This window comes from Orcinus orca, chromosome 16, assembly GCF_937001465.1.
Source record: "Orcinus orca chromosome 16, mOrcOrc1.1, whole genome shotgun sequence".
NCBI classification, from domain to species: Eukaryota; Metazoa; Chordata; class Mammalia; order Artiodactyla; family Delphinidae; genus Orcinus; species Orcinus orca.
In genome coordinates this window covers 66,634,843-66,649,298 of record NC_064574.1, presented here as the reverse complement: position 1 = coordinate 66,649,298, position 14,456 = coordinate 66,634,843, and the positions used below count along the sequence as shown (strand labels likewise).

At 42.6% G+C, this 14,456-nt stretch overlaps 1 protein-coding gene and 1 long non-coding RNA gene across 4 annotated transcripts in view; one reads left to right on the top strand and one right to left on the bottom strand.

Annotated features, from left to right (window-relative positions):
• METTL9 (methyltransferase like 9) overlaps nucleotides 1-7,315 on the bottom strand; it is a 45,534-nt gene extending 38,219 nt beyond the window's left edge. For 2 of the 3 annotated variants that reach the window (XM_012532768.3, XM_004268567.3), the window contains exon 1: nucleotides 4,908-5,423. In XM_012532768.3, coding sequence (XP_012388222.2) covers nucleotides 4,908-5,423 — 516 coding nt within the window. Of the gene's footprint in view, nucleotides 1-4,907; nucleotides 5,424-7,233 lie in introns of those variants that run through there. The other variant, XM_033425962.1, reaches the window with a different exon arrangement.
• On the top strand, nucleotides 5,432-6,390 carry LOC125961443 (uncharacterized). Its single transcript, XR_007472180.1, has 2 exons — nucleotides 5,432-5,551; nucleotides 6,164-6,390. It is a non-coding gene; the product is annotated as an uncharacterized LOC125961443 (long non-coding RNA).
• Nucleotides 7,316-14,456: the final 7,141 nt, after the last annotated feature.

The window sequence follows — 14,456 nt, the reverse complement described above, 5'->3', positions numbered from 1 at the left end:
TATTAACTGTGCTCTTGGGCAAGTTTCATTGCTCAGCCTCAATCTTCTGTCTGTAAAATGGGGATATACCACATCCAAGAGTTGTTTTGAGGATTAGAGAGGATAATATATTTAAAGTACCTGACACTTAATAGAAGCAAAATAACTTGATTTTCTTTCCCTTCCTGTCCAAGGTCCACAAAAGCCAGTCAGAGGACTGAAGTTCAAGGGAATGCCCAAAAACCACACTGTAGGTCTGGGCACCCAGCCATTCTCAAAAGAAATGAGTAAGCAAAGACCTGAGATATTCAGTACCACTAAAAACAACCAGAAAGGCTCCACTGACAGGGTCCAGCAGAATCTTTTCTACTACAGCAGGTGGTAAGACCAAGCCTGACGACATTGACCTTGACAGCTAAGGATTCAAAAATCACATTCTCAGTTCTACAATGCAATCATGTCAGTCCAGACGTTTAATCATTGACACCTTGTGTATAAGTACAGCTTAGGAGGAGATATTCAAATCATTCATTCTTTTTCTACAAATGACACAAACCTAAACCAACAACCTCTTTATGTGAGATTTCAAAGTGCAGAGTAACAAGACACCTTCACGTCCATGGAGGGAAACAACTTATACAGATTAGATTAAATTGCTTCAGCTCTGATGTAATGAATAAATTACTGGCAATCTTCATTTCAAATACTCACTCACTGTTTGTATTTTACAATCCTAAGATTTTAACCACGCTTCAGAGGGTCTAAAAAACTCTTTTACTGGAAGTACCTGGGTCCCCTAGGGCACCTTCAGAGGGGAACATAAAGGCCTCTGGTATATCCAGAAGAACAGAGCATCCCCGTGTTCTGTAAAACTGAAGCAAACACTTGTTTAGGGTTTCAACACAGGTTATAAGGAAGGAAGAAACCCTTTTCAAAATCTCTTTGGTATTCGGCTGCAAAGGCCTCCAGACTTTCAAAGGCAGCTCAGAGGAGGACACGAACCTATCCATCAGTGTCTGTCTGGCTAGCTGACTGGCCCCACTGAGCACTGATAACTCATGCCTGACTTGGGTCCACCTCCATAAGGTAACTGGGGAGTGAGGGGCAGCAGACAGAATCTGTCCTTTAGCATAACCTTTGATCTTTCGCTGTGATGTCCAAGTGTTTTTTCATTTGGAAAAAAATCCAAATCATTTCAATTCTATCTTAAATCCACCACTGCTTATGGCAAAGCACAGTTTGAGTTTATATAAGAAGGTGAAAAAATAAAATGTCAGATATACACATATTTGCAATTTTATGTCACACCTTATTAACTCCCGATAATGTTATCTGTGCTTTTAAAAAAAACCTTGCAGTATGTCACCTGCAGAAATAGTCCTGGCCTGGCTCCAAGGAGTTCGATAAAAATCCTTTTTTCACTCCATCAATTGAGAAGCTGCTGAATAACTGTTATTATCAAGAACCTAGTTAGTGGGGCCTAAGAGTCCTTTAAGAGTTTCAATAGCTCTTTAATAGTTGCATTAACTTTAAGTACTAGGTGCAATGCCTCAAAAAGACTAGATCCAAAGTTTTTGTTGCTGTTATCTTCTTTGTAAGTTCCGGGTCAGCCAATATTGAAAAGTCACATATCTAGTTTCTCACTGTCTGCCTCAATTTCTTCCCAGTAAGTCAAACTACCCACCTTGCAATCTGTGATTAAGAATGTGCTGCTTAAAAAAAAAGAATGTGCTGCTGATTAAGGAAGCTGGAAATTTTCTCTGGAGGAAACTTTTTTTTCTGTAAAGGGCCAGACAGTAAATATTCTAGGCTTGTAGGTCATAAAGTAGCAACCATGCAACTGTGCCATTGTATCTGGAAGCTCTCACAGATGATAGGTAAACAAAGTTGGTGGCTCTGTTCTAACACAACTTTATTTGTGGATACTGAAATTTGAATTTCATGTAAAAAGATTTTCACATATTACAAAAGACTATATATTTTTTGCAACCATTTAAAAGTATAAAACTACTCTTACTTCACAGTCTGTACAAAAAAGTCAGTGAGCCCAATTTGGCATGCAAGCCATATCCATCCCTACTCTGAGAGAAGCCCTCCCTTGCTTCTCGATTTCCCAAAGTGAAACATAAATCCCAGTTTTGAAGCTAGCACACCAAACCGAGTTATTAAAATGGTGCTGCGACTATAGTTTTAGAGCTGCTTTAGCTCAAAGGAGCCTTGCCTCTCAAGGCTATAGTAACTAAATAGCTATTTTTAAAGAACAAACATTGCCCAAGGTCTGTCTTAAACACAGAATCTACCACCATAACTTCTTAATCAAAATAACCATAAGGAGGGCTTCCCTGGTAGTGCAGTGGTTGAGAGTCCGCCTGCCGATGCAGGGGACACGGGTTCGTGCCCCGGTCCGGGAAGATCCCGTGAGCCATGGCCACTGAGCCTGCGCGTCCGGAGCCTGTGCTCCGCAACCGGAGAGGCCAAAACAGTGAGAGGCCCGTGTACCACAAAAAAATAAATAAAATTAAAAAAAAATAAAACTTAAAAAAAAAATAATAATAACCATAAGGAAAACTTGTGCTAAGTATGGTTCAATCAAATCCATAACCCCACTTTCATGCAACTGCAAAAGAACCAGATGTGGCTGGCTATGGAAGCCACATACCCAAATGAACACCAGAAGACCCAGTATGAACTATTAATTTGAAGGGAGGAAAAGCGTTTAGGGTTAAGTAACTTCACAAGCAACTAAGTTTATAAGGCAAACCCAGGATCCTGAAATATAAAGCAGGTAACAAATCATCAACTCAGCCACGTTGCAGAGAGAACAGTCTCCTATTTCACTGTGGTTTCTATACATGTTTCTTTTGTTCATTTTAATCTTTATTCATGGACAATATTTTCATAATGTGCATGTATCAACTCAAAATAATGTCTGGATTGATTGTTCTAAGGAAAAGAGCCAATCTCCCCCTGCCCACCTAATATTCAGAAACCACCAGATTAGTCTTCAGAGAAATTAGCTGCCAAGCTGTCAGGTGCAACTGGTTAGAACACACACATGTACACACGTACACACATACTTTAGTATCTCAGAAGCCTAATGAAGTAAATGAGGTATTACATTTCCTTAGAACCTGGCAGATTCAACTTGATAAAGGTACACAATTAGAAGACATTCAGAGATATCTTGCTAGGACATATTCTGAGGCTATGTCTACAGCTATAGTTCTACCTAGGCCCCATAAAAATCAAGTTACTTAAACAGTTTTTCAGTTTTATAATATGTCTATTTCTTTTTTGAGCACTGAAAACATCAAGTGTACTGCAGTAGAGGTAATCACAAGCGTTGTAATAAACACCTACAGCCAAGAGACTCTACCATAATTCCATGTCAATGGAAATAAGCCTCCTTTTTATCCTACCCAGAAACTTATTTCTACCAACTGTTAAAAAGGACATTTCTATTCATTGTTTTACACCATTATCCATGTTCCTTACAGATATATGACATTTTGGTAACTACATTATCACTACAGTACAACTCTAAAACTGACTGATCAATCTGTAGCAAACAATGTGGTTTACAAGTTAAGATCACCGACTAACTTTATGTGCACTCCTAACAATATCATAGGAGTGATTACCTAACAAAGTGCAATAGCTGTGGGATTATAAATTTTAAAAAATTTTATGGAAATTTATGATTTCCTTTAAAAATAGAAAAAGGCCACTATAAATATTTTTTAAAGAAAAACTAAATACTACTTCTCTGAATGAATAGCCTTATCTCCTTAGATAATTCTTTAGTTTCATTAGAACACATGAAATCAACTTCGGTGTAAACTCTGAACACCTGGCATAACAAGAAAAATGACATAGGAAAATGAGAAAACTATGAAAATTATGAGACACAAGATGGGAAGTAATTAGCTACTGCTCTCTGGGAAGGCAAAATGTACTACAAATGCTAGCTATTATAAACGAACACTCTGGCAGAGTTCAAAAGCCTCCTTGCAATAGTCATGTTAACCGCCAACTACATTACGGTCAAATATGAAATATCTCACTCTTAATACTACAAATGCACATATTTAAGCGGCACAAAACTAAGCTAATGAAAAGACTACCCAACGAGCCACACCGCCATCGTTCACAGTGCACAACTACAACTTTTTAAAGAATTCACTCCTGCCCAGTTCTAATAACCCTTCCAGTAGAAGCTTACATCATCTTTCTTATTATCACATCTCTGCAGTCAGATACCAAAATCAAAGTTTAAAGGCGATCTCTCTTTAGTAGCAGGAGAAGGTTCGATAGGATGGGAGTGACGACCTGTCAAACACATTTTTAAGTGCTTAGGGAAAATGTCACCGGAACGAGCCCAGAGAGTTAAATGGCTCACGAAGCACGGTTAAATTTCTTTATGACCTTTTGTACGTTCAGAAATTCAACCAGGCAAAAAGAGGCACCGGCTTTTCGGTGTGATTCTCGGAGCTGATGAAGGTTGTCCGGGATAATGGATTTGGTCCGATCATCTAGCTCTCATGCCCTGGTGTCAGATGGATCCCAGTCGCCACGCGCCGACCTCAAAGTTCCTCCGTCCCGCCGCCGGGAGCGGACGCCGAGGTGGCGGAGCGCCTGCAATCACCGCCGGGGACCCAGGAACAATGCGGGGCTCCGGGCCGCGCACGCCGGGGCCGGGGAGGGATAGGGGAGGCCGTCATCCGCCCGCGCCGCGGAACAAAAGGAGTCGCCGGGCCGGGACCGAGCGCCCGGCCGGGAAGACGGGGGGAAACTTTGTGAGAGGCCGGGGCGGCGGGGCGAGGCCCGGGGGGGCCTCTCGCCATGACGCCCCGCACAATAGCCAGGCTGAGCGCGGGAAGGTCGGCCGCCACGGCCCCGCCCCGCCGGGCCCGGGTTCGGCCCAGTACCTGGTGGTTCTCCTTCCTGCCGCCCGCGGCGGCCGCCGCCGGCCCGCCGGGGCCGCTCGTCATGTTCACGTACAGGGAGCGGGTGAGCGGGCTCCGCAGGGTCCACATCCTCTGCGCCAGCCACACGGACGCCAGGCTCAGACACAGACAGCCCGCGAGCAGTCTCATCGGGGGCCGCGGCCACTCGCTCGGATCACCGCCGGCGCCGGGGCAAGGAAGAGGACGCGCCACCGCCTCCAGCCGCCGCCGCCGCCGCCGCCGCCGCCGCCCAGGATCGAGCCATCGCGCCCAACTCGCCCATCCAGCCCCTTCAGGGCCGAGGCGGGGGGTGGGGAGGAGCGGGCGGCGCGCGGCCTTCCCGCCTCCCCCGTCCTCTCCGCCCCCGGAACGCCGCCGCCGCCGGCTCCAGTTTCCACCCGGACCACATACGCACGGCTGCGGCGCGTTCTCTCCGAAGCGCGCTCCCTCCTCCCAATGAGCGGGCCGGCCAGGAGGTGGGACAAAGGGAGCGCGCATCCGCGTGGCGCGCGTCCCCGCCTCCCGTTTGGTCGCGGCTCCTTATCATGGCGGAAACGATTTTAAGACTTTTGGGCCAGGGGAGATAATTTCCAAGGCGGTACCTGAAGCCTCCCCGTCCCTCCAAGGTAGTGTCCGCGGTTCTTCTGGTCTTGCCTCGCCTTAGTCTTTGCCTCTGGGCCCCTCATTCACGCCCCCACCACGGAGGGACTTTCACCAGGTTGTGCAGATTGACCCGGGGGTGACCCTCATCCCTTTCGTACCTTCGGACACTTGGACCAAGTCCTTGCCAGAGATGGAGACTGCCATTTCTTAACTGTTACTTGCTGAGCTGCGTGGCTTCCTATTTACATTTAGAGCCGACCAGCCAGACCCCCACCCCAAGGACCTCCACCCTGCTTCACAGGAGCTGCAAAGCGGACAGGAATCTAGGGGGGAAAAGTTACCACCAATCCCTCCCCACCTCCCCGCCCAGTTCCCCAAGCCTGGCAGGTTGCTGGCTCCCTGTTTCTAAGAGGCATCGGGCAAAGCTCTGCCTTTGTTGGAAGTTGCTGCAGCTGGGGCACCTGCAAGTAATGTTTTGGTGTGTTGATGACCCTGTCCAAGAATGAAGACCCCAAATTAGAGTCCCTGGCTGCTTGTTTCCTTGAACTAACAAACGGAAGTTGGACCCAGCACTCTTAAAGCCAAGTAAGGTTTGGGAGCAGTATTTACCCAAATGTTTCTTTGATCATTTATAGAATGGGAAGACCTAGCAGCGTTTCAAAACTGAAAGGTTACACTGTGTTCCTGTGTCTGAAGTTCTTCCTGCTGCCACCAAAGCTACAACTAAGGAGTAACATATTTCATGGGTCCTCTAGCTTCACACCTTCCTAGGCTTGTTTAGAAACTGCTTTTAACTTCACTAGAAATAATGTAATACACTGTATTTTAGTTCAAAACAAAAGAAACCTTTCTGTTAACTCCATTAGTGCACTTCAGAGACTGTTATTTAATAGCGTCGTGGTGATCCACTGCTGAGGAACAAAACTGTTGCTTATCCACAAACATTTTTATTAGCTTCTAAGACTCTCAGCTTGGCACCTTTCGCTGACAGGGGCATCTTGTTGCCTAATGTAACACAGGCTATAACAAACAAACAAACAAACAAAAAGGCAGGGAGGGGAAAGGGGAAGGGTACTTTGTGTTCTGTTTCCAGTATATTCCCTGACTTCTCCCTGCCAAACCCCAAAGAGCCTGCACCTTACTAAATCTAGTTCAAACCTCTAGTGGTCCTGACCCAAATCATCAAAAAGGAACTATAGTAACAAGCTCAGATAATTCAGTTTGTTTGCCATGTCACCTCTCTCCACTGTCTCTTGGGATCAGTGTCACAGATAAAGCAGCTCTGTGCCAAAGAAAGCCTTCATCTTTTTCGAGGGGGTGAGTGGGGTGGGGGAGTGTAAAAGCAGCATGAACATATAAAATTACATATTTCATTTCTGCAAACAGAGGAGACCAAAAGATAAGCCCGGCAACTATAGAGTAAGCCTGATGAGCTGAGAAGAAGCAACTAGGTGGCTGCTGTCGTCTAAAGGATTTGGGGTCAGTTGACCACCACGAAGCCTAGCATCTCAAAGGAGCAGACTTTCACTTTAGACCTGAGCAGGCGGCCTGGAAAAATAAATCACTCACGCATTTAAAATACTCCATAATCATCACAAAATATTCAAGTACATGTTATTTACTCTTAGCAAGCACAGGAAGAAACCAAAGCACAGCGTGAACAAATGATGTGCCTAAAGGTAGCAGAACAAATTCAATAGCAGACCTTTTCATAGAACCCGGTATCCCAGCTTGTCGTCCTTTGATCCATCTAAGAAGCCTTGCTGTCTCTCTCTTCTCAGAGAGCCTCTTGAATTACAAATGAGGAGGAAGGAAAACAGCAAGAGTAAATATACTAAGCAGAAGTTCAGATTGCCCTTGGGGACTGCCCCCTTCCTTCATCTACTAGTATGTCACTACTGTATATTAAAACCTCAGTTATCCATCACAGAGAGGGGAAGAGGCACAGATAACACAAAAAGCCAAATAGCAGCCAGTATTCTTTCTAATGTGGCTTTGAAATGCAGTGATATTCAAAAGCTGGGCTCTGCTCAGTGCCCTCCTGACCAGGGCTCAGGTGTGTAGCTTGGGTCACATCTCTGTGCACAGGCCCAAAATCTTGACTGGATGGATCACTTTCCTATCTAGAACTCTAGGCAGGGCACTTTTTGTTGTAACTGTTCTTATCAGCTACAAATTACGACACCCTCATGTTCTCTTTTCAATTACAAAGAGAACCTATAGAGAGAGAGAGCTGGATCTGTAGAGGACACAGAATGTGCCATCACTGTTGTTCATTGTCATCTCTTTGAAGAGGTAATGGACTAAAAAGAACTCATGTAATCACGTATTTTCACGGACTTAGATTCTTTTTATACTTCTTAATATTTTGTAGAGTGTCAGAGAAAGGTGCAAGTTTTCCCCAGTGTATTCAATAGATGTTCCTTGTGGTTATTAAGCAATGAGCACCTCTAAAACATAAAACTAGTAAATATATTCAACAATTATTTTTAATTAGTAAATATAAGGAAGGGATTTTTATCTGAACTTGGTTGATATAATCTCAGGCATATGCAATGACATCACTATGGTTACTGATAAAGTCTAAGCTAAGGTGAAACTGCAAATAGGTTTAAAAAATAAATAAATAAATGGCAGGGGCTTCCCTGGTGGCGCAGTGGTTGAGAGTCTGCCTGCCGATGCAGGGGACGCGGGTTCGTGCCCCGGTCCGGGAAGATCCCACATGCCGCGGAGCGGCCGGGCCCGTGAGCCATGGCCGCTGAGCCTGCGCGTCCGGAGCCTGTGCTCCGCAACGGGAGAGGCCACAACAGTGAGAGGCCCACGTACAGCAAAAAATAAAAAATGGCAGCATAAAGTAGCAGAATTGAACCAAGAGTCTGAAAACCTGGTTAGCAAATACAAATAATACAATATACTCTACTGGAAATCTCCTAATGCTACTCATTAGCATAGTGGTTTATCCTCTGAGCTCTGAAAGAGACCACCTGGGTTTGAAGCCTGGCTCTACATTTCTTGATTTTGCGATTTGAGGCAAACAACTTGACCTCTCTAGGTCTTGGTCTCCTCATCTGTAAAACGGAGGTAATAATATATAATATTATTATATATTATTATATAATATATAATGTATCACATCATGGGGATGTGGTGAGGATTAAATTGTATATTCTAAATATAGAGGGCTTAGCATAGTGCCTCAACACATAGTAAGTTCTCAAAAAATGTTAATTTGCTCTTGCTTTCACTGTAACTTGGATAACTCAACCTCTTCCGAACCTCCCTCTTCTCATCTATAAACTGTGGGCCACGATTCTGAGTCGCTTAGTTCACAATATGTCTGTGAGAATCAGATGATCTGAAAGCTTCATAAACTATAAAAACTCAACCGAGATTATCATAACGATGCTCATTCCTAATGCGACTGGTCTCTGCAAAGCTAACCTCCATAAAACATTCCCTTAGAGCCCACGATTATAGCTCCTCCTCATAATGTGTCTGTCTATTCCCACACCCCTTCCTGAGACTTTGAACTAGGAAGTGAGAATGAAAGTGGCTAAAAGGAACATGAAACACAAAACTATTTACATAACATTCAAACCTAGAATCACAAAATCAGGCAGCAAATTCAAGTTTATGTACTTGTCAGAGATGCCTGTCTTCTTAGTAGGAAAACCTTTCCATCTCTGATGTATGAAACTCTTCCTGGCTGGCTCATTTGCATACCTCTGGGCCAGCCACAGCATTTCACCTGCTTAGAACCTTCTGAACCCCACAGCTTCCCTCCCATGGCAATCTCATACCTGTTTCAATTTATGTCAGGAATAATATTGGAAAGACAAAGAACTACCACTTTCACGTAGGCAATAAAGATTTATTGAGTACATGCAAGACATCAGGCACTGGACTAAATGGAGAGGAAAGCACAATGACTTACACAATAACTTACCCTCATAGAGCTTACTGTTTAGTAGGGAGGCAGACCTGTCCAAGTAATCACAAAATGAATAGTTAATTACAGTTTGCTGAGTGCTAGAAAAGAAGTGTACATTGTTAGGAGAACTTACAGCAGAGACCTGACCTCAGTGGGGGGCGGGGGCAGGGGGGCGGTTCAGGAAAAATCTGTCCTGAGGAAGTGTTGCTTTGTGGGCCTCATTTTGATATCTCCTTGCTAAGCTTGAGAGCTTCCAAGTTCCTCTGGACTACAGGTGCACCCAGTAATTATGGGAGAAAATACGGGGTACACCTGAGAGCCTTCTGGGCTGTGAGGAATCACGGTGGGCCACCTATGTACTTAATGTTGTCCATGTACGCAACTGCTTCTAGGATCTCTAAAAGAAATTTGCACATATAATAGTTTGATCCACTTAAAGGAATATATGGTTTTTTGATATATATTTCTATACATATATTCTGTATTTCAAGGTCTTCCTAGTAGTAGGTCTGAGTCAGAGCTCTGATAAAAGAGAAGGCTGTTGTTTTCATTCACTTTCTAGGGCATTTTCAAAGGTCCAAGATCTTTCATCTTGTTTTAAGTATATTTTCAAAACATCCCTATCCTTGGCCTCTTAATTGCTGTCTCCTGCATGTATGTGGGTTTGGTCCTGTGAATGGCTGCTTCCTCTCCACCCCAGCTCACCATGTAACTTCATGGCACTGTGTTTTCATATACTTATTTTGAAACTATAAAGCCTTCTTATTTTGTGACTCTACAACTTTCCAACGTATGGTTTATATGAAGTACATGAAAAAATATTGCATGGTATGATGAGAAAGCCTTTAACACTTAAAATCTAAATATTTTATGGTAGACAAAGCATGTATGTGTGTACATAAACGTAAGTATCTTAAATAGTTTGTACAACATACCACAGAACCACATCTCTGCTGGCATGAGAGAAGACCACAATTTTATCTTTGCACAACCACAAACTGGTCTGAAAATGAGGAAGAGTACTTTTATGAAAGAGAATACTTGAGCAATCAATCAACCTGAAAATCAGACAGAATTAACTCCCTTCTCTGCTGAACACTGTGATCGATTTTTTAATAGCTACAACTAATGTGAGTTTGTTTTGCAACTTAGCCTGGGATCTTCCTTAAACTTACTGTGTGCACGAATCATTAAATCCAGGGGAAATGCATTTGGTTATTAGATAACCAAAACCTTAGATTGTGAGAACTCTGCAGTTGTTCCATACAGTTTCCTAAAATTGACAAAGTACTGAAACCAGCTATGAAGCCGTTTTACAATAGAAGCTTTATTTCCAAGTTCATTAGATTTCTATGCTCAAGTCTTTCCAAAAAAGTTTTAGATATGACGGGGCAGGCATCAGAGGCCAGAAGCCTTTCCTCCACCACAGAGACTTTTGTTCTTAGCCAACAGAACTCAGATCCCACCTTCCCCTCATGCCTCCCACTCCAGCCCTGGGGACGTGGGTCAGGGAAGCCAGCTTTGCTCAGGAACCTCACTAAAGTGAAGTTTGGTATTTGTGAATGTAGAACAGGCTGTTCTCCCTCCAGGAATGGTCCATTTTATAACCAGAACTATAAATGATATTGGAGCCAAATTTGATGCTTTTCAGATATCTTACAATTTAAACAAATTGTCTTAGGTTAGTTATATGCACTTTTTTTGCTTTCATAAGGAGACATATTTACAGATCATTTTTACCACATCTACAGTGCTCATCATGATTATTCAATAGAATAAGTCTCAGGAAAATAAATATAAGTTACTCCTGTAGGGTTTGATAGTACAATGGATTCATTTTTAGAACCTTCAACCCCCTGTTTGATTCATGGACTGGAATTTCTCCACTATTGTCTATAAATAGCAGCCCATGTCTATAAATACATGGGCGTATTTTCATCTTGACACATGGTAACACATCATATTTGAGGACATCTAACATTTGTTAGCTATTTTATCCAGTTTGGAACTTATGTCTGTTTGGACACAAGCATCAGGAATAAATTATATTTTTGACATATATGTTTAAGGATGTTTCAAGAAAAAAACTTTGTCAGATTTTTTTGACATGGTAGGTGGTACATGGAGTCAATCATAAAATTGCCTTCAAAAAAATTCTGGAACTAAGGAAATAAAATTGTTGAGAATCACACTTTTTGAAGCATGTACATAATGGATTAGAGCAAAGAGATGAAAAGTCATCTTTAAAATAAGGCAGGTCCCCAAGACAAGACTTGACTAAAAATTGACTGAAGGAAGGTAATAACATATTTTAGAATTAACAGCTCGTGTGAGTGGAGGGCGGGGAGGATTGGGTCAGCCTTAGGAAATGGAAAGGCAGACTGATTTCACAGTGGATCTCCACCACAAGCCCAGGAGACCAAAGCCTGGTCCATTTTGCTCAATGCAGCAGGTGCCTCTCTGTGTGGATGGGTGCATCCATTTTATCAAGTGCCATGACATCATCCCTTAACGTTATCCTGAATCGCCATGTCCTTCATTCTATGCCCACCATATCCCTTATATAGGATAAGGGATAGGGGGAACACAACCATTTGTCCCATGGATAGTTTAGTGTCTCAGTATAGATTAAGATAGGTTTGGTGCTTTTTTTTTTTTTTTTTGCATTGGTCTGTGAGTTTGATCCATGCTACTCTACTGTGCCTGTGAGAGATGATTCCATTCTCAATGTACCAACATATTGTTTCTATACCAAAAAACCCTCAGACTGTAATTAATTGACCTACATTATACTCCTTATGGGAATGGTGATGACCAGCCAGCCTTCCCTCATCCAACAGGTATCAGGCCTCACTTGCCTGAAACATGCAATGTATAGGAATGAGGCTTTCTCATATGCCTGTGGTTCTTATTCAAGGTCTCTTCTGTCCCACCACACTCTCCCAGTCCCTGTCCCCATATCAGTTAATCCAGCCCTCTTTATCATCAAAAACAGGTTGAACATTTATGCCAGGAGGCAGGAAACTCAAATTCTAGTTACAATCCTGATATTTTCCATGTGACCTTGGAAAATCACATAACCTTAATCATTTTGTCTGCAAAAATGGAAATTAATAAAGACCACCTGTACATAAAGTCATGGACCTGGATCAGAGACTCTTAAAGTCTCTTCCAGTTACAGGGTCTGTTCCTTTACCTGCTTACTTTCTTTTGTGAATTATAAATTCTGTGGATTTTCCCCAAAGGCTAATATAAACATATCTGTACTTACATAGTACACAAGAGAAGTGGTATAATTTTCCCACACACTTTAAAAACAAATCTCATAAATTCAGAGTTCATAACACTCCATAAGGTAAATGGGAAACGATTTACTGCAAAATAGTACATACCTGCAACAAAGTGTATAAGTGGAGACATTGTTTTGCGAGTTATGTGCTTGACAAATTGTCAGCTCCTTATGATCTGAAACAAAAATCCTTGCATTTCTTACTCCCCCAGCCCATATTCAACACCCTCTCCTTTACCTTCCCCTGCTATTTCATTGTGTGAGGCTTGCCTAGTCCCCTGAGAAATACCTGGAGGAAAAGTACTCTAAAAATGAAAATAGATGTATTTCTACCACACGAAGTTCTCAATCTGGACCACAGCTTCACTCTTCAAGAAAAAGAACCTTCCATGAGGGAAGAATTATCAGTATGTCAACCAAATGAAGATATTTCTGAAACGTGATAATAAAGTTCAAAGGATAAAACCAAAAAAGAAAGAAAAAGAGCTTCCTACAACAGCACTGCAAGACTATCACACATGCAACTAACAACAAGGACAGCATGTACTAGGTGCCAGACATTGTGCTAACACTGTTAATCCTCACTACAATCTAACAAGGTTGATAATACTGTTATCAATTTTTTTTTTTTAACAGAGAAAGAGTCTAAGGCACAGAAAGCTTCCACTGCACAGCAGATGAGTGGTTGAAGCATGACTTTAGACCAGGCAGTCTGATTTCAGAACCCACATTCTTCACACAAAGCTCTACTGCCTCCTGGTGTTTATTAACAGTCCTTGGACCACAAGCATTAGAATCCCCAGTGATGTTGGTTAAATGCAGTTCATTGGGCCATCCCATGTGGGCTGATTCAGAATCCTGCTGTAAATAGGCAGTTTGCAACATGGCTCACCAGGGAGAAGACAGAGACAAGGTCCTCAGCAAAGCAATATGTACTTTAATTAAAAGCATTCAAAAGTCATGAAATTATTTTTTAATGAAGCAATTAATTTTTAAGTGTGCAGATAACCTAAAAAAAGAAAATGACATTTCAAAATAGCAAGTCAAATGGCATTTGTATAATCACTTCAGAACAGCCTTCCAAAAATAAAATGAAAGCAAATTCTGTGGTCTGTAAATTTTTTCAAGTCAGGTAATTCACCCTATGTAGTGTACAATTTATGAGTTTTGACAAATGCATAAAACTGTGTAACCACCGCTACAATTAAAATACAGAGTATTACCATTACCTAAAAAAAATCCCTGTGTCCCCATACAGACTGAAAGTGAGGGGATGGAAAAAGATATTCCATGCAAATGGAAATCAAAAGAAAGCTGGAGTAGCAATACTCATATCAGATAAAATAGACTTTAAAATAAAGAATGTTGGGGCTTCCCTGGTGGCGCAGTGGTTGAGAGTCCGCCTGCCAATGCAGGGGACATGGGTTCTTGCCCCGGTCCGGGAAGATCCCACATGCTGCAGAGCGGCTGGGCCCCTGAGCCATGGCCGCTGAGCCTGCGCGTCCGGAGCCTGTGCTCCGGAACGGGAGAGGCCACAACAGTGAGAGGCCTGCATACCGCAAAAAAAAATAAAGAAAGAAAGAAAGTTACAAGAGACAAGGAAGGACACTACATAGTGATCAAGGGATCAATCCAAGAAGAAGATATAACAATTATAAATATATATGCACCCAACATAGGAGCACCTCAATACATAAGGCAAATGCTA